Genomic DNA, 21,986 nt, shown 5'->3' with positions numbered 1-21,986 from the left:
GATTCGTGAAGATGACTTTTATCTTTATTTCGTAGCATTATATTATACATCTGTATACCATATAGATACAGGATTATTTTTACTTATATTAATTTTTTTGTCCTTAATATATTAAAAATACGAAGGTGCGTCTGTTTGTTCCTCGTTTCAAACAACATCATGAAATTTGGTTTACACGTAGTAGTAATAGTCTATAAAATTACATTACTATGTGTACAGTACTGGGAAGCTAGGCGTCGCTTGCCGAGACGAGATAAACTTTGATAGATGTTCTGTAGTTAACGGAGGTGAGACTTAACTAACTTAGAAATAATAATGTTCTTAAGAGCTGAGCAGTTGAGGAACAAGTAATGTTTATTATTTCTAAGGTATTCTCATTTTACTATATTAATTGCAAAGTAATTGCTATAATAAAGCATTATAGCTCTGAAATATCAAATGGCATTCACCATATATTGTAAATGTAAATTGGACTCCTTTTCCGCACTAAATAAACTAATCGTTTATTATAAATACCTAATCGATAGTAAAAATTATCGACATTATAACAATTAACAATTATTTATACTTTATTGTACACTAAATGTACATTGTTATAATTTAAGTAATATAAAGATGTACAATAGGCGAGCTTAACTCTGTAAAAGTTCTCTTCCAGCAAACCTTCAGTGGAAAGCAGCATTTATTACGAGCGAGCATACAATAAGAAGTAGAATATAAGTAAAAATACATTCTTCTTGGGGATCGTTCCTTGGTTCTTTAATACTGGGCTTTGAATTTTGTCGTACCCTTTACTTACCGAGTAATTAAAGGGAAAAAAGAAACACTGTAATGTTTACTATATTTTTTTAGCATTACTTTACGTAATGAATTTTTTTTTTGAATAGTAAACTTACAATGATCTCAAACTACCAATTACAATTGGGTTAATATTCATCATTAACATGAAATTATAATATTTACACAAATTTTTCTATTACACACCTATCAGTCACGCTCCGTTTTCTTTTAAATTCTCACACGACCTTGATGTTTCAACAAGTATGATATATATAAAAGCAGGTAAGCTTATTGTAAATTAATTCAATTGATCAGTCTTCAGGTCAGTACACGAAAAAGGCACGACCATGTTTACTAAGGTAAATATATTTAATAATATTAATATATTATCTCTCAGATAAACATAATTTCAAGACATAATACTCATATATATCATGATTCTGGCATAGAATGGGCCACCTCTTCTTTTCCCGTAGGTTTCGTAAGAGGCGACTAAGGGAGGGCGTGGGATAGGTAGTAACATCTCTCTTAAAACATCTCTAAAGCCTAACTGCGGTTGCCAATCCACCTGCCAAACGTAGCAACTACTAGCAAAACCTATCTAGAGATCTATGTTCAGCAGTGGATAATTAACGGCAGTTTTCTGTTTTTATCTAATGGTTATCTAGTAGACGGCATTAAGCTCACCATTTGTACAAATTATATTGTGCAATAAGGAATACATAAATACTATAAATAAAATTTATAAGACATAAAAATAATAATTCGTTATTTTTCTAATTCCAGATAATAATAATTTCCTGCTTTATAAGTGTTGTTTACTCAGGAGCAGTTCAGAACCAAGCCGCACTTCAAAATTTAGGACGATATGGAACCTCAGAAGCCTATGGTAGCAATATTGCCGCCGGTTATGGAGTAGCTCCCGGTTACAATGGATTAGGTGTTCAGAACCCTGGAGCTATCTACAATCCGACAAACTATCCCGGCGCTGCATCTCATTTACCTTACAACGCTGGCGTTCCTTATTCAAACGCTGGTACTAGACTACCTTATCCCGGCGTTGGTTATGCTGGCACTACAGGTTTACCTTATGCCAATGCAGCTGCTGCTGCTTATGGTGGTGTTAATGGTCAAAATCTTAATGCATACAATGGTGCAGTTGGGTATCCCTATGGAACTGCAGCTGGTTACGGGAATTTATCTAAATATCCTTATGCTGGTGCCAATGCTTATAATGGTAATGTCAATGGTTACCAAAATGTTGCAACGTCCTACTCCAACATGTATAGAAGTCCTCTTGATTATGGAGCATCCGTGTACGGAAATAACGGATATGGAGCATCAATGTACGGAAATAACGGATATGGAGCACCAGTATACGGAAATAATGGATATGGAGCATCATTATACGGAAATAAAGGATATGGAGCACCATTATATGGAAATAATGGTTATGGAGCATCATTATATGGAAATAAAGGTTATGGAGCATCAGTATATGGAAATAACGGATATGGAGCACCAATATACGGAAATAATGGATATGGAGCACCAGTATACGGAAATAACGGATATGGAGCGTCATTATACGGAAATAACGGACATGGAGCACCATTATATGGAAATAACGGTTATGGAGCATCATTATACGGAAATAATGCATATGGGGCATCAGTATATGGAAATAAAGGATATGGAGCACCAGCATACGGAAATAACGGATATGGAGCATATGGCAACAACCAAAGCTGGTGAATAAGGTTATTGTAAAAGTTAATAATTGAAATTATAATAATAAATAAATTTTATTTTATAGTATTCTGTTTTTTATTTCCAGTATATGCCTAATTTAAGTTTTTATTTATTTACAATTTATGAAAATGGATATATATGGAAATTTAGATATAGACAACAATAAAGGTAAAGAAAATAAATAGATTTAGCTCGGAATAATACCTTATTGCAGTCAATGGGGAAGACCTATATTTAGCTGTAGACAGATAATGGTAGATATGATAATGATGATGATAATAAAAATAAAAAGAAATGGAGGAGGTAAAAAAATATTTTCGTAATTATGGACAGATGTGAAATATCTTTGAGGATCGTCAGTATTTGCCTTTATGTCGCCTATATCAGTGTATGAGCAAAGTTTAGATAAATTATAAAATGCAGCCTTATTTTGAGCATAATTCAAAAATATTCTATTCTTAACAACTGGAAATACATCATCTATATTTTTACAACTCTTATAATCATTAACATAATAATCTTATAATGAAATATTCGATTATTTCACATAAACATTTTACGAGTATATTCATCATTTCATTTAACAGAGTTAAGTCATTAAGATTACAGTTGTAAAAAGACGTTACAATAAATTTCCATATTTTAATTACTATTATGTTACATCTTATAATTTTTGAAAATTATCACACAGTAAATACCACATTGTTTTATTTGATAAGATCTCGCAGCGTTATATGTTATAATAATGGAAAATAATAAAAAGGATTACACCTATCCCCCGATTTACACGGTACTTGTTTTACACGTTTTCGCTTTTACACGGTTTTCCAAATAAGTTTTTTTTTTTTGTTTTTATCACACTCTACTAAATGCTACTGTATTTGAACACGTGCGCTGTGTACACATCTCACGGGGAATCCCGAGCTTATGTGCTGACTTGCTGCACATGCACACTGTGTCTGTATTTCTTCGCATAAAATTAAAGTTTTATCTACGGAAAATTGTATTTGAGTGAAAGTTTCAATGTCAGAAAGATTTAATTTTTCATATTCGTAAATTACAAGTGAGTGCATAATTAAGATTTTTATAAATTAACATAAATAAAAAAAAATATAGGCTTATAATGTCGAAAGAAGTTAAAAGACAAGTTATTTCTTTAGAAACTAAAATCGAAATTTTGGATCGCTTTGGATCGTTTAATGTAATGTAATTAAATAAAAAAACAGTGTTTCCGTAATATATTACATATTTTAACCTGTCAATGCATTTTATTTTTATTTCTGTGTACACCTAAAAATATTGAAAAAAATCACAACTGTTAAATAGCAAAATTATGCATTTTCTGCAAGCTTTTCGATTTACACGGTTTTGACTTGAAAATTTTTAATTTTCGATTTACACGTTTTTCTCAGGAACGTATCTACCGTGTAAATCTGGGGATAGGTGTATAAGTAAGATGCAGTCTTAGACCTATTTCTCTTGATACCCTATTCGTTACACAGATTGCAATCTATCAAACGGACTATGTCCTATGGCTGGATTGACGTCAAGGGAGAGGATTAAAATGTCGCATCAAAACGTATCATGCACTGCGACTTAGGCGGTAGCGTGAGGCGTATGTTATTCTGTCATATAGATAGATAGATACTCTTTATTGTTTCCTCCAAAAGATTATACTAGTACATTTATTATAGATACAAAGAACTCCTCAAATGTATGATAACGATTATTGTTCCAACCTATCGGCCTATTTCATATAATTTAAGATTGTGTTCCACAAAAAAAGACTTCATTTGTAATAAAACCAGTTATTTTTATTTAAAAATTACTGATTCGATTTTGTAAAAGTTTTCTAAATCAGTTTTTCTAATTGAGTATTTCCTCAAATGTATGATATCGATTATTGTTCCAACCTATCGGCCTATTTCATATAATTTAAGATTGTGTTCTACAAAAAAGACTTCATTTGTAATAATTCCAGTTGTTTTCATTTAAAAACTGCTGATTCAATTTTGTAAAAATTTTCTAAATTGGTTTAAACTGGCAGAGTTTCATAAAAAATCAACCGAATTAAGAACCTCCTTCTTTTTGAAGTTGGTTGTAAAATATCTAAAGTTATTATGTTATCTCTACATTTGAGTTACCATTAAATTCATCCATGTCTAGACTTATCAATCTAATTTCTAGTATATCATAGAGTATTAAATATATACTATAGTATCAACTATTGCGATTTACTGGTTCCCTGAACCTCGTACAGTATAACCATATAATATACTCTAAATTGCTTTGATCATTTTTCCGGAAAGTTATTGAATTCTCTCGCTCCAATAATCCTCACGGCTCATGGGTCGGGGAGGTCGTGTAACTAATATTAAGTCCTCAATTAAAATCGTCCGTATATATAAGAGATAATTTGGAACCCTTCCAACCTTTTGAATTTGGTTGGCTTTTCTAAACTACATTATTCTGTAATAAAAAACCGAAACTCGAATCTGTTCAAAAAGTCTTTAACATTCACACGTGACTTTATTTTATTTCCTAAAGTTTTATCTACAAATTAAAATACAAAATTCCTTTTCAATATAAAATACTTTATAAGTGCCTTTTGTTTTGAATAAGTCTTGGGCTTAGAAAGTTTAACAAAAAATATTATTCAAAGGAAAATATCTTCTCAGTACATAGAAGCGAAGATATAACTGATAGAAGATATTTGTACGAAGTTGAGTCTTATCGTAACTCAGTAAAGTTCAGACGGCATGCATTATTGACTATGTTTTTATAAAGTATTTCCGAAAAGTATTAACTACCAAACGATTCGAATTGTTTTATGAATACTCCGCGAATTTAAAATATTTTTATTTCGGTTTATTTTCGATTTATTTGATAACTTCAAATATCATTAGTTCTCGAAATACTATAACTTAATTAATTTATTGGCATTTAGAACATTTTCTTTCTTACAAATTGATGAAATGCTGAATTAAGTAGGCTTGTAGCTTTTCACTAATTTTAATTAAGTAGATTCAGACCTTCCTCATTTTCATTCTAATTCGTGTTTCAAACATTCTATTTCACTTGTTAGTACTTAAGAAATTAGACATTTTACATTAAATTTTGTGTTTGAAATATTAAATACTATTAATTTTTTTTTTAAATAAGAGTGAACAAGTATAGTAAACCACGTGGTCGTTATATAAAATATATCACAATTATTGTCGATGGAAGTCCTAAATAAGCTATAGTTAAATATGTATCAATGGATAAAGAGAAGTTGGGTATTTATGTTATATTATTTGTTATATATCAAATACAAAGTAAAATAAGTAAATATATGGGTTAATAGTATGATATCTAAATTAAATGAACTAAGTGAACTTGTGCTTCATTTATATTTATTACTAAGACGCTTACAACCTTTATATTGCTAAAGAATATATCATATACTTGTAAAGTTAGTATTGTGTAGTAATATGTGTGGTATATATATTAAATATTATAAATAATAATACCCCTTTTGAGACGCTCAATTGGAAAGAGAATGTTCCACTAAGAATAATACCTGAAATTGTTCTAGGAATCTGGCATAACCACGAGAATACGGTGGCGCTCAGCGGCGGCGGCGCGGGTCGCGGTCGATAGTATTACGGCGCGCGCCCGCGTCGGCCACACAGCGCGCACTCGCCCGCAGCCATGGTGCGCGACAAGAAGTCGCCGCACAAATCCGACTCGATCAAATGTGAGTAGCATTTTAGCGGACCGCGCATACGAGAGACGTTTTCACTGTGGACAAACGTTTCGTTCTTTATGTTTACTTCATCTGCTCAGGCTTTTAAGTCCGACGTAAGATAATAATCGGTTTAAAATATATAGTATTTTTTTTATTTTTCCACATATTTATGATACATGTGACTACAACCAAGAGTGGTTGTTATAGAGATAACCATCCAATCACGTGTGGTGATTGGATGGTTATAGAGACCACTAAATACAACCATGTGATCTTTGCTCAATCATTTTTACAAACTCCCCAGAAATGATGTCATCGAAGACAGATGCGGGGTGTAACCTACTCAGATTTGATGCATAAACGTGCAGTAAAATTATCATGCCACTATCAAATAAATTAGACTGTTTTTACTATTATTGACATGGGAATTTTTTACAATCAATCGGGCGATGTTTTAAAAAACATGTATAACCTAATCAATTTGTAGTAAATATTTTAATATCTGGTAACTGAAATACTATAGCAGGTTCGATTCTGAGATGCCATTTCTCTAAATCTAAGCTCAAATTAAAATTTCATATCACGGCGAAATCTTTATTCTAAGAACCAATTTGAACTAAATTTCTAATAGATTTAAGTCAAAATTATTATAAATATTGTATATGATAATCCATAAAACGGTAATTTTGCGAAACTACCAAATTAAGAAATTCGGTTAAGAGATAAGTTTAGAGAAATGCCTCCTCAGAATAGACTCCATTGTGTGTGTCTCTTGTCTAGTTAGTTCCGTCCAGTAATGGCTTTCCATATTTTATCCCCTCACTCCGTACGATTGGACACGTCGATCTCGGAAATATTGTAGGATCTTTCTAATTACATCAGAGTATCCCTAGAAATTGCAGCAAGGGATTCTTAAAAAAGAGCGTATTATAATTTCTAGTTTCTGGCTTTACAAGTAGACGGATTATTTGCTTGTTTATAACACAAAATTATTAAAAAAATCTGTCCATCGAATTTTCGATCTTCCTTTGGATTTAGAATCGGAGCTGGACATAATATTTCAATATTAAAAAACAAAGTCTAAATGAACGAAGTAATTACTATTTATTGAATATCATAAAATTATTTTATTAAACAAAGAACTTGTACAGACATAAAAGATACAGATACGGATATACAATTATCTACATTCTAGCGAACATGTGAAAAAGCAAAGCATGCTGGTAATGCTATATTCAGATCATAATAGCATAAAGATTCATATCTTAATGCAATATCCTTTATTCAAATACACGCCACAAATGTACGCCATCTAAAATCGAACAATGTTAGGTGACTATTTATTTATTTAACTCTTTATTGCACCATAAATAAAAATATACAATGACAAGTGAATAATTCAAATGAAATACAGTAACATATATACAGATTGAAATATACACATTAAGGTACAAAAGGCGGTCTTATCACTAGGGCAATCTCTTACAGACAACCTTTAGTTAAAGGAGAACAGATAGAAAAGGGCAAGTGGCGCAAGAGTGAATTAATAATTTTCGTGCATAAAATACAAAAACATCTATTGCCGAATGACAAAATTAATAGTTACTTTATATAGATATTATATTTATAATATTCTGTGTAAAGTGTTATAACAGATAGTTAGATATAGACTTACAACATAAACCATTGTGTATGGCACTGTATGTGAATGGCCTATGTACAGCAGTGAACAATGAATGGTTTTTATATCATTAATTTATTTATTCATAAGAATAAAAAAAATATAACACGTATAAATGTATAAGTTAATTATAGGTAGATATAACTTCTTAGTAAAACTAAAAATAAAAGGATTTTTTTGTAATAAAAATACCTGTTATATTAACAGATATTTTTTCATATTTGTTTTTTATGTATATACACAATAGTTTGCCCAGTTCTTAAGCTAGTATACTCTGTGTTATGTGGAAGCAAATAACGAATATTTGGAAACACAGCCCTGGGTGTTTTGGGCTGGTTTGGTGCAAGGTAGTTTCCTTTTTAAAAAAGCTCGAAACCTGAATAATCTAGGAATTGAACCCGAGACCTTATTTATGCAAATGTATCCACCACTATGCCACGAAGGTCATCACTTATTTTTAATACCAGTTACGAGGAATTAAAATCACATAACCCAGTAATTTTGTTGTCGTCGTTGCCATATGTACCATATGTGCCATACGTACCTTCAAAATGGTGCACAACATGCAAGCAAAATGCTTACAAAAAGAATATTGAAGAATATTGAGAAGAAATACTTGTGTAAGTAAATTTGTATAAAAGTATCTCTGTAAATGTGAATGTGTGTATGTGTGTTTAATGACAACTATTTATTATACTAGTCTATTAAATCGTTTGTTACTATTACGGCAATATTACTTCCCATAATTACTTACTCGCGTTTTGCCTCGTAATCCTTGTCCAATATTAATTTCAGTTACGGCCGAACAATAACCAAACCTCTGGCATATGCATTATATAACTATAAAGGACAGTTTAATAAAGCCTAATATTAATGATAATGAATTTTAATATTTTGGCAATACTTAATTATTAATTAAGATACTACATATATGTTTGCTTCTCAAATTTGGACATCTACGTAATGAGAAACTAATTCATCACAACTTATTATATCTATCTGCTCATATGAAAAGTTAATCATATGATAATAAAATATTGTTATTTATTACTTTATTAATTTGTTTTAATTATATATGGTAATATTTATTTTAAATTCTATGGCCTGACACTGCTTAATAGTTTGTATTCAAACAAATTCATTAATATAATTAATTGCCCGTTCTTACTGGCTAAAATTGCGTTTGAATGGGCGGTAATGAAAAAAAAATTTCTAATCAAAAATGCTTAAATCTAAGTTTACTTGAATAAAAGTTTTTTTTTCTTTCTTTCATTAAAAGTATCATTGAAAGTAAGATAACGGTGAATTATTTGTGACAATCTTGTCTTTGATGAGCCTATTAAATTTTTTTTTTTTAATCTACAAAATTTTTGGATCTAGAAACTTAAATTAGGTTTCCTTAACCCTTTTTATCAGGCGAAAGAATTTTCGGTAATGCCTGCGGGAATGAACGACAAATTACTTATTTTTTATACTATATTTTCTAAGTCACAAAGCTAAATAATTACTGTTTCTTCTGTATCTAAATGTAACCATTTACAATGACCTTTAACCCTGAATAACATTTATAGAGGTTCTTAAATGCTATCTGGGGGAGACTTTCGGGTTTTATTTAGAAAAAAAAAAATGTATTTGAAATTTTCTGTTACATGGAATTGAAAATTTCTTAAAATAATATAAAGACTTCAAGAAATTATGTTTATATAGTAGAATATCGATTATCCGAATCAAATAAAACCAGGGGTAATGCGTATAATCGAAAATCCGGAAAATGGATTTCAAAGTCAGTCAAACACAATGAAATTTTAATATTTTTTTTTATTATAGATTTTAATATTTTTGTATTATTAACATACGTCATTTAGCTAATATGATATATAAAAAATTACAAGCTATAAAAGTAAGGAGTCACGTAATATCTTTTTTCCCATTTAATGCATAGTTCCATTTCTAAATTGGTAATTAGAGCCGTGAAGAATAAAGTCCGGATAATCGAATATTTGGATAATCATGATTGTATTGTATATCATTTTAAGAACCAATAATGGTATTATAAAATAACAAAGATTTCAAAAGGCATAATTACACAAGTTTTTTGTCATACAAATAATGTGAAGTATAACTACATACTAGTCTTACAATGTGACATCAGAATCTTGTGCAATTTTCACATCACTTGAAGCACGTAATTGCTCAATTTTACGGTATTTATCTATATTTACATCATTTACATTTGAATAAATAAGAAGAATGCTCATTACAATAAAAAGAAAATAACGTAGAATATAATTAAATCAAATAAAAAATAAAGATTCCTTATTTTAGTTAAAATTTAATATTATCTGTCCCCTCATAAACTTTAAAATATGCCTGAATATTTTTGTAACGAGTAATTTTATTGCCTTTTTTTGTATGATAATTAGAATGACAAACAATCTGAGAGCCCACTTGATGGAAAGACGATATTATGATTATGTATAATAATAATGCTGAATAAAATTCGTTATGTTCGTTATTACTGTAAATTTAATCTGCTTAATACGAGCATATTAATATTTAGATACTGGGTTGCAATCATAATACAAAAGCCCCAGGGAACATGAATAATTCGCTTCGTTGAAAACTCCAATTATGCAAGCTTATAATCTGATAATAAATTAAATTGATTTGAATTTATATCTCATTTATTACAATGGACGAAGTTTATTTTGAAATGTAATTATAAAAATATTTTATTACGGAATTATCTGCAAGTAATCCTATTATCCCTTTTCTGTTTGGAAAATTGTTCTCATCAAATGCATGTTTTAATAAGGTAGCTACAATCTGTACTCATAATAAATTGTACAAATTTATTAATTATAATATTTTAAGTTTCTATAATTAGATTCAAAATGGTACATGACATTCAAAACGGTGCTTCATCAAATAAGCATAAAAATATGTTTACAAAATAAAAACATAATTAGCATCTAAGCATATAATATCTTCCTCTTTCCTTAGGTTGCTATACCTGACAAGATGCATGTTGTGTTGTTGTTTTTTTTTTTTTGCAAAATATATTATCATAATGTGCAATGCAACTATAGTAATAAATAAATAAATAAAGCATAAATATTGCTAACTAGTTGCTTCCTGCGGCTTTGCCCATGTATATAAGTAAACAGTGTTATAGCTCAGGGAAGGCGGTACATAAATAAAACCTACGCGGCTAAAGGGGCAATGGCAAACAGATGAATAATTATAATGAACAGGGTCGCTGCCCGGGGTCGCCGGGGCGCGTCTATACCGGCGGTAGGCGCGGCAGAGGATTAGCGCGACCGAACACCGCGAGTCGAACGATTAAGGATATAAACTACTCATATATGAAATTTCATTTAAGTTCATTGAAGCAACGTTATTGAGTAACAAATATGTGAACATATAACTTTACAAATATTCACATATATGATATTACTTAAATATAATATAACGAAATATTGCAACATAGTTGGCCGTAAAAATATTATTTAATAAACAATTTTTTTTTAAAGTTAGTATTAATGATAGCTCATTTTTGTTCTTAAATTGCTACTGGTTATGATTATAGGCGAGAGTTACCGCTTTAGGTGATTCGTCAGCTTATTTGCCATTCTAAGTTGCATAAAAAAATAACAATTGGGATTTCTACTGAAACAGCTATATGAAAGAGTATGTCTAAAATTTGAATTTGTACCTACATCTCTGAATAGAAAGAAATACCTAGTACTGATTTGAAATTAAGACTCGGAGGCAATTTCTATCTAAATGCATAATAAATAGAACGTCGTCTGTGAAGAACACCAGGCTCTGTACCTGTAAAATTTAAAACTTTTTACATCTCACGAACAGCTGTTGGAAAAATTTTGCATACTTGTTTATTTACTGCCGTTTACAACTCACTTTTCATGAATTTAGCATTAAAATGTCATAACTGCATGTAGTATTTGAGTTACTGTTTAGTTAATTATATATATTAATAAATATATAATTGCCATTCGAAGTTGTATAAAAGAAAATACTATATATAACTTTTATTCAGACACATCAGATGGAGTAAATAAATAGTAGAAATAACTAAATTTTATTGTAGACATCCGTAAATCTTTAATTAAGAAGAGTACTCCAAAATATGTAGCAAATTTTTAATCAGTTCCCAATATAAGAAAACTTGGTAGTCGAAGTTGTTTAAAACAGTATTGGACTAGATGCTCTTCTACTTAGGAATAAATAAGTAGTCTGAATTTCTAAAGATGCTTAAGTTAATTTTGTAAACCGTTGGATTGAAAATAAAAGTTCCTTATGTGAAAATCTTGTTTAAATATGTCCTCTGTCCTACGTGTTTACACAATTAATTACGAGTACAAAGGCTTACTTCTTGTGGTATAGTTGACAGGATGATTGAAAAAAGTAAGATTTATATCTACCAGGCCACTCTCTGTATCTGCAAGATATAAATTATATATACAATTACGTTTTTCAGGGTAACCTCTTTGGTAACCTTTTACTATCAGGAAAACATTATACTTCTTTACAATTTTAGTAGTATAATAAGTGCATATTAGCATAAATTTAATTTCGTAATTTACCGATTCGAAATCATGCGATTTTACCGTTACGATGTAATAGGATGGCAAAATTCATACAATTGTACGGAGATGCTTTTATCATTTTCAATCCTAGATATCGTTATACCATACACATCTGGCGTGAAGGGACTGTTAGCAATGCGAACTACTAGTCCCATGGTTAGCAATATACCCTATCAGGTCGACCTCCATGTGGTCCCTCCTTGAAACCATCTTGCTGAATTCCAGGCTTATTCACTACGATGGGCTAACTGACTTGTCTTTTCATTCTCAACTATCATTTCTCACTGCTGCCTAGGCGGAGTTACCATTTCATTATCGTCCAATAAAGAAAACCATACACATCCACTATATTCTTGCAGAAAATTAAAAACATTCCCATATGATTGCATATATTTTGCTCTTTTACTATTCTTGTGATAGTAAATCATGTGATATCGTGCAATGGTGAATTATATGCTTTTGTATTTTTTTTTATATTTTGTACTACATCATTACAATATATAAAAAGGTTTATACAATAATATGAAAAAGTTTTTAATTTTCCGATGTTATGAATGGTCATGATTTAACTTTATCATTAACGGAAAATTAAAAGTTGCATATTTGTTTTCCTGTTATACCGTGCTATTGTAAAAAAAATATTAAAGCCCCTATTTAATATATATGTATATAACAAAATTCAAACTTATCATAAAATGAGAGAAATTGTTAGAAGTTACAGAGAAAAAGATAAGTGTTCTGAGTACACCAAGTGACCAGCCATAAAAAAAAAATACAAAATCACACTAAAGTCAATTAAAAACATCTAAATATTCTGTAAAATATATTTTATGTGCGTTTGATTTTATTTGGAAAAACACAATTCCAAGATTATACTATACGTAAAAAGTATAAAAAAAAGATGGCTAAGCTGTTTGGCAACGGTATGCCCCTACCTGCCTGAAAACCTATTTAAGTCCTATATCTCTCTACGGAGCTATTGAGACTCAGCGGCCATTTTATGCTGTACTATCATACTATTGCCAAATGGCATTGGTCAGTGTGAAGTAAAATTCTTTCATTTCACTCGAGTATCAATTTACTTATCTAGTTTAATATTTTGAATTAATTGTATTGTAATTGTAATAATATAATAAATAGTTAAATTTATATAATATTAAAATAATATGACGCTCATTACTTCGACTGTTTAGTTTTAATATTGTATTATATATATTCTTTCTTGTAGTATGTATTAGATTAATCATCACACATTATTTTATTGCGGAGCAAAATTTACTCGTGACTTTTGACAAAACTTCTATAGTAACTTTCCTATGTATTACCCTCTGCCTTTCCCTGAAAAATATTTATATGGAAATGTATTTCAGAAAGAGTTTTATTTGAGGTATGCGTGCCCAAAGTCACCCTTAAAAGGTCAAAAGGCTTTTAAAAAATATTTAAAGCTAAATATCTCTTTCCATAATTTAAATTTTCCTTAAAAAATATGAACGTAATTTAGAATGCACAATTTTATTTGAGACGTTTATGCATCTGTATAGGCTCAGGGAAGATATTACCTAACATGATTACGAATCAAATAACCGTTAATATAAACAAGTTAATACAGGGCATAATGTAACGAATTTCACGCTTAAAAAGTTAAATGTACGTTGAGTACGGAAACTTTTGTCTACTACATGTTGCAAAAACAAGTATTTTCAGCGACTTGAAAAATTAACAGAAACTATTTTGTGTTAATGTTAGTATATGTGTCTCTCTTTCTCTCTCCCTTTCCCTCTCTCTCTCTCTCTCTCTCTCTGTGTGTGTGTGTGTGTGTGTGTGTGTGTGTGCTTGTTCGTGTGCGTATGCGTGTTTTTGCGTGTGTGCATATGTTTGTGTGTGTATATGCGTCCATATAAAACGTGTACACACATAATAATGTATACAATATTAACGAGATTGATAAATAGGTAAATATTATCGCCAACTGATGGTGACGTCCATTTTGAAAATATTACACTAGGTCATGAACTATTGTTATACCAATGCAAAATTTCAGCAAAATCAGTTAGCAGTAAATGAATCTAATTTAATTTGCAAGACTTGACCTAAACCAACTAACTGTTAGTCGGTTCATAAGTTGGATTCATGTAATAGTAATACCGTAACCATGTAAACCGAAAGCAAATCCGTAACGAAATTCGTTAAGAAAACCATGACCAATGGCAAGAACTACTAACGCTATACTTATTTTTTCTTTTGTTCTAAGATCTTTCCATTTCAAATGAGTTTGTGTCGGTAGCTTCAGTATTAGACTTGGAATTTAAATTTTATTTATTTATTTATTTATTCATTAAAACAAACAGTTTTACATAAGATTACTGTAATCGTAAGACAAAGTTACTTCAGACATAATAAACATATTGTTACCTACTCCATTTTAAACAAATTATAAATAGGTATGTAAATTTTAAATTACATATGATGGAATAGTACCTATATTTTGAAATTATACAATTAAAATTTTATTATCTTATAATATAATAAAATGGCAACTAAAAAATGTTTGTTCTGGTATTACGCATAAGTACTGCATCAAATTGAATGCGGTTTTCACATTTGTATTCTTAAAGATCTAATTTAAAATCTGATGTATTTTATCTTGATACGACATCTAGCAGTGGTCTATTTAATTAAGATTTCATAAGCAAGAAAGTTTTCTTGCTTAAAATCCATGAGTATGAAACAACGGGCAAAAAGCTAGTCAGAATATAAAATTATATATCAATAATATAATCCAAATAAATCATATCACTTTTCTATTAATTTATCATATAATCAGTAAAAATAAAATAGTTTAACGTTATTATTTAAATAAAATCTGTGTCTTTGAAAGATAAGTCTGTGGAAGATAGCCTTATGGATAATTTATATCGGTCCAATCCTCTTAATTCAGTTCCCTGAAGTTTCCTTTGTTAAATTATCCCTGGATACAATGTAAACTTAGCTCGAAACTAATTGGGTTCCAAGGTTAACATTAACAACAAATCTACTGATATAAAATTGCTATTTCATTGATTTCATTGATTTTAACATTAATACACCCGATAAACATTACTCTCCTTTATTTGACAGCTGGATAAATGTACATAAACCCCGGTTAGAGTAAATGTTTCCCTGGTACAAATTTAATGTAAAACTGAGCAAACCGGAACATCACGTTTTGTAGCTCGAGGCGTGACTAGTTTGGCTACCTTGGCTTTATTTAAACATCACAAAATGATAGAACCCAAAAAATATATTTCGTGACCAGAATTACGTTAGAAGATTTTAAAAAAATCTATTTTATCTACGTTTCAAAGTTTTAAGCGTTGCATTATATTTTCAACTTTTTTATGCTAAAATAATTTAATAAATTTTAACTGGTCTATGCCAGTACATGGAAGATATTTAAAATAATTATGTAAGGAGTTTTAATAAGCGCAATAGAAGCCACTATAATAATATCAATGATCAATAATAATCTCTTTGTATTATTCTTTAAGTGGTGCAATAAAGAGTAAATGTATGAATATATAATATTTTTTAGGAAATTTGTCTGTCTGTGTATTTGTTTCGGCATCGTGCAAAAAACCAAATTGAATGCAACTTACACTGTTGCGTTTTAAAAGGTCTAACTTAAAAACAAGTGTATGTTTTCTTTTGATATTACTCCAAGAAGTAGTTTGTTTCATTAGTTTTTCTTTTTCTAAAGTCCGCGCGTACGAAATAGCGGACAAAAATCTAATATATAAATGTATAAATAAAAAAATCTTTATTTTTTAATTTATACATTTAACATACCATTGTACTACAAGTTTATTGGTTTATATTTTTAGAAATGAAGTAAAAGAAGTAAGTCTTCTTGGTTGTTGGACATCGATGAATAAGGCTCATATTCATCATCATCATTATCATTATATCAGCCGTAAACTGTCCACCACTGAACATAAACCTCCACCTATTGAGAGGTTTTGCCAATAGTTGCCACGCTTGGCAGACGAATTGGTAATTGCAGTTAGGCTTTAGTGATGTTTTAAGTGTGACGCTATAGCCTATTCTTCGACCATTGATTTCCCTTGATCGCTTCTTACGACATTTACGGGAAAGGTAGGCGTAGCCCATTCTATACCGAGACCACACGAGTTATATTACACGTATTTAATCATCACCTTCAGTTTAAAGTTCAGTTCAATAGATACAATTAAGCAGAATTCGATCAGACCATTGAGGAGCATTGAATCCATATATTCTATTTTAAGCAACAACCTTTTAATGTATAGGCATAAATGACAATACTCATATGTGAATTCCATTTAAGATCATAGAGAAAAAATCATAGAGAATTTTTAGATTTAGTAGATCACATTTTCAATGATATCTATTAGATATTAATATATCAAATGAAAACTTCCTTATTTTTGAAGTCGGTTGGAAGCACGTTCTGTAATTGTAGTAGGAAATAATCATGTTTGATGGCCGTCATAACACAGTGGACTTAATTATAATTTAGGAAACTGTAATTCGTGAAATCCGCTCTGAAATAATACTGATATAATTGTTCGGAATCAACGAATACTCGTTGAATTGAAATAACACTTATATTAAATCGATATTATACAAACAGCAAATATTCAGTTTATACTCGTATGTACATATGTTCATTCGTCCGGAATTACCTCAAACCGGTTCAAATTAATAGGCCAAGATAAAAAGTAGTTTACGTCGTTCAATATGTAAAAACTAAAATGTTTTTTTCGTGAAACACAATTTTAATTTTGTAATTTCACTTTTGCATAGACATGTCAGGCGATTACGTCGCCAGTTCTGTATCGATTCTGATAATACTTTTTAAAATCAATATGGAACCGACACGAGAGTAAACCGGATTTACTCCCGTGTTTGTTCCATATTATTTTGTGACGAACTGCAGTTTATTTGCAAATAAAAAAATTAATTGTAGATACGATTCTATTCTAAATATATATTCTGTTTCTTGTAGATCAAAATCTATTTACTATAAATTAATTTGGATGACCATGCGAATGAAATCACTGGCTCAATTAATCGTATTAATAATATAAAAGGGAAATTTTGTACCGATGGATAAATTGCTGGCCGTGTTTGAATGATATTTCATAGATGGGTAGACTATCTTATGTACTAATTCACGTAGGCAAATCTGCAGGATACGGCTAGTAAGTAAATAAATAGAGATCCTAATAACAAAATGTATTTTTTATTTCACATATGATAAGGTGTTTATATTGACTACTTGTTAAAGAAATATATTTGTTTTATGCTTAACTTAATTTATATTTTATGTACTGTATGAAATTATTGTATCTACTATGACATTCAAATACAAATTTTTGTTAAAGAAATATATATATATATATATATATATATATATATATATATATATATATATATATATATATATATATATATATATATATATATATATATATATATATATATATTACAAATTAAAATAAAATAAAAAAATCGACTACAATATACTTAAATATAATGGAAGAGGTAAATATGTACGTTGTAGTTAAGTATATAGTACACAAAACATATTTCACAAAGCAATAAACTGGTCCCAGGTGTATCGTATTGTTTATGTCTCGGAATGTTCAGTACTGATAAGGAACACCTTTTACTGCTTCTTTTATATATATTAAAGTATATACATATAAAATTAATAGTCCTTTTGATCTAATCTTAAGATTTTTGTAACATGCATCGTTTATCATTATATCACTTAATTAGTTTTAAACGCGATCACAGATATTGATTTAAATACCTAAATATCCTAACTTCATGTACTTTGTATGATTTCAATCAGTTTAGCCCTCAAGTTAGCACGATAAAACCCAATTAACTCCGCCTAAATATCGATGCGGTGTTCCTACATAAAATTTATGCTAAATAAGTTTAGAAGACTAACAAAAACAACAAACAATACTATAGATGACGTTTTCGGTAAAGTTTAATGCGGTTTACTATGAATAATTAGCTTTTGTAACACTATGGGAACTAATTTAGCAGTAACACGCTTAGCTTTCATATAAATCTAATTTCTTGCGTTAATATATATCTTGAGGTATTTATAGTTATTGTGAACTATTAATTAATTTATTGATCTTTATTAATTTCATTTCCAAAAAAATGTTTGGTACAAGTAATGCATTAAAACTATTTAATATTGAAAGCGATTAAGAAGAATAAGGTAATAAATATAAGTGTGTTCCACAAAAAAAAAAAAACTACTTTTTGTGGTAAAACTAGTTATTTTGATTTATAAACTAAATTACTGAACGCACTCTATAATTTATACATCAAATTAAAATTATATATAAAAAAAAATCGAAATTAGTTCACAACTAAAACAGTTATGAGGTAGCAAACATTAAAAAAATACCGAATAGAGAATCTCTTACTTTTTAAAGGTAGGTAAAAAATTTGATACGGTTTTTCTTAATTTTTTATTAGTTGATGATGATGGGTGTCTCCCTGTGCTATCAGTATACGCTGGCGAGGCACTAGTGAGTGATGATAAAAGAGGATGAGTTAGGTCAATTAGGCGAATTCATCATGAATTAACCACGATGGTTTCTAGGGAGAACAACATGGAGATCGAACTGAGAGGGTATATTGCCAGCAATGAGGCTGTTTAACCTAATTACTAAAACCCCATTCCCCCCGGTACTCACGATTTTAGCACTTATACCTTTACAGTGAAAATAACACTGGAAATGGATTCCGGTAAAATCCGGCCTTTTCCAGATTACCATAATTGTTATTATATTAAAAATGTAAAACTTTGTACAGATGTTTTAACAGCCGTTAACTGTCCTCTGCTGAACACAGGTCTCTCCCATAAGAGAGGTTTAACCAATAGTTGCCATATTTGGCAGGCGGGTTGGCAACCGCAATTAGGCTTTAGTGATATTTTAAAAGGGACGCTGCTGCCCATCTCTCGATCACTAGGTACTCTTAGTTGCCTCCTATGACATCCATGGGAAAGGAAGTGTTAGGCCAATCTATGCAGAAACTACACGGCATACTTATACACTAGATATATATATTTAAACACACCAAGGTGTATAGGATAGTTTAATGAAACTCACGTAAGCAAAGCAGTGGATTACAACTAGTAAATTAATATACCCAAACAATCTATTGCGGGAAAGTAAACCAAGAGCAAACAGGCAATAAAAGTACGTAGAGCTTTTGCGCTATAAAATGGCCATTCTGAGGTTTCCTTTATGACTCCTAAGGAATAATAATATCACTTTTATTTCTTGAATGGAATTTGTTGAGTATTTATTATGGGTTTCTGTTGCAGAAATAATATTTTAAAATTATTGAAATTGTTAAATATATCAGAGCCAACTTAATACTAACAATAATTTTTATTTCGAACAATTTCGTCCTTATTGGTTAATTATTCTTATTGGATGATAATGGAATGGTAACTCCACCTGCGCTATCGGTATACACTGGTGGGGTACCAGTGAAGGATGATAGATGAGGATGAAACAGGTCAGTTAGCCCATCGTGACGAATTCAACAAGATTAATCACGATGGTTTCCAAGGGGAACCTCGTGGAGATCGACCTAATAGGGCATATTGCTAGCAATGGGACTGTCAAGCTCCATTGTTAACAATCCCTTCCCCCCCCACGTCATTATCATCATATTAGCCGTTATTTGTCCACTGCTGAACACTGGCCTCACCTATAGACTGTCATATAGATAGATACTCTTTATAGTTTCCTCCAAAAGATTACAATAGTAAACTTATTATAAATAATTACAAGATATAATCACAATGAGAAAACAGTGGGCGACCTGATCGCTAAGAGCGATCTCTGCCAGGCAGCCTTTGGATGGAGAGGAGTAATTATAAACAATTTGGTGGGAGGCAAGATGAAATTGAAATTCTGTTAGTTCTAAATATGGGAGGTGTAATACATATAATAATATAACACATACACATACATACATTCATACATACACACACAAGATAGTTTACCATTAGGAGGATTTTGCCAGTAGTTTTTAGTTTCTCCCTTAGTCGCCTCCTACGACACCCACGGAAAAGGAAAAGTTAGGTCATTCTACGCCGGGACTACACGGTATAGTATACACGAACTTAAAGTAGAACAATACAGTAAAAACATATGAAGTGGGCTAAAATCCATACTTCTAAGAAGAAGCATCGACTGCAGTCTTGTATTTTAAAATTGATGTTACTAGCAACAAAATATATTTTAAAAAATTATGTGTTTTAATTTAATAAGTGACGTCATCTAGTGTCATAGTACAGAAAGGTATTATTGTAATGGTGTCTGTACTCCAATCAAATCGATAGGATATGGGGAAGAGGAATTTGTCAATAATGATGTGTTCGCAGATACCCCATTGCGCGCTATACCATCGCAATATACCCTATCAGGCCAGAGTTCATTATCATTCATTAAAAGCCGCGCGCATACACAAATTTTGCCTAAATGTTTTTTAATCCCAACTACAGGATTATTTATATTATATAGTACTTTATATCAGTCTCTCTTTTTTACATCGTAAATTATCATTCGAGTGTTGCTAATTCCTGTCATATCTTTAGAAGATTTTGACAGATCTTCCATTACAGCAATACCAAAATTTAAAATATAATATACTTACATATAAAAATTTACTGTATCATCATATAATGTACAACGGAGGCAACCTGGAATCTCTTGAAAGTACAGGGCGTCCTTCCGTACGAGAATAAGTAATATTATTGGTACTTGATCATCCTATTAATATGTATTTAAAATATTAGTGGGAATAATGATATTTGGATATTTATATAATTTGATATTTACTCCTCCTAATGATTTAGAGAATGAGGTAGCCATTTAGGCTAAAGTGTTTTGTATGAAATTTGGTGCATAGATAAACCATATTTTAAATTAACACTTAGGATACTACCAAACATACAAATATACAAACATATACATAGATATACGGGCAGTAGTGAAAATAAAATAATAAAAAATACAGTATAAATTAAAGCCTTTACTGAAAAAAATGTTTTGTACTATAAAATAAGTAAACGAAATAATAAATGTGTTATACCAGTTCAATATTTCACTTGTTGCCTGTCTGTCCCGCAGTGGCTGGCATAAAGCCAAGCCAGCCTTTAGCCTTTATTCGTTTCAAAATAAACTAAATTCTCACAATATCCCCAATAGAATATATTCGTATAAATTTTTAACATGAATTTCGCTTTCAATTTATAAAATTTCAACTAATTTCATTGCTTGTGTTATTTTATTTTTACAACGTAGTTAATATGATTTTTATAGGTATTCTAAGAAGAAAAAATATAAGGTACAAAATTTGTAAAATT

General features: G+C 30.2%; 2 protein-coding genes across 2 annotated transcripts in view; both read left to right on the top strand.

Moving 5' to 3' along the window:
- The window catches only part of LOC113515597 (uncharacterized), a 198,233-nt gene that overhangs the window by 21,093 nt on the left and 155,154 nt on the right, over positions 1–21,986 (top strand). The window contains exon 2 of the mRNA XM_031912454.2: positions 6,110–6,271. Within this exon, the coding sequence (XP_031768314.1) occupies positions 6,226–6,271 (46 nt within the window). The 5' untranslated portion in view covers positions 6,110–6,225. The remainder of the gene's footprint in view (positions 1–6,109; positions 6,272–21,986) is intronic.
- On the top strand, positions 1,128–2,535 carry LOC113515595 (shematrin-like protein 1). Its single transcript, XM_026899856.3, has 2 exons — positions 1,128–1,139; positions 1,567–2,535. The coding sequence occupies exons 1-2, from the start codon at positions 1,128–1,130 to the stop codon at positions 2,533–2,535; spliced, it is 981 nt and encodes a 326-aa protein (XP_026755657.2).

The sequence above is a fragment of the Galleria mellonella genome, unplaced genomic scaffold, assembly GCF_026898425.1.
Source record: "Galleria mellonella isolate WM207_F2 unplaced genomic scaffold, CSIRO_AGI_GalMel_v1 utg173, whole genome shotgun sequence".
Classification (NCBI taxonomy): Eukaryota; Metazoa; Arthropoda; class Insecta; order Lepidoptera; family Pyralidae; genus Galleria; species Galleria mellonella.
This window is presented reverse-complemented; position numbering and strand designations above follow the sequence as displayed.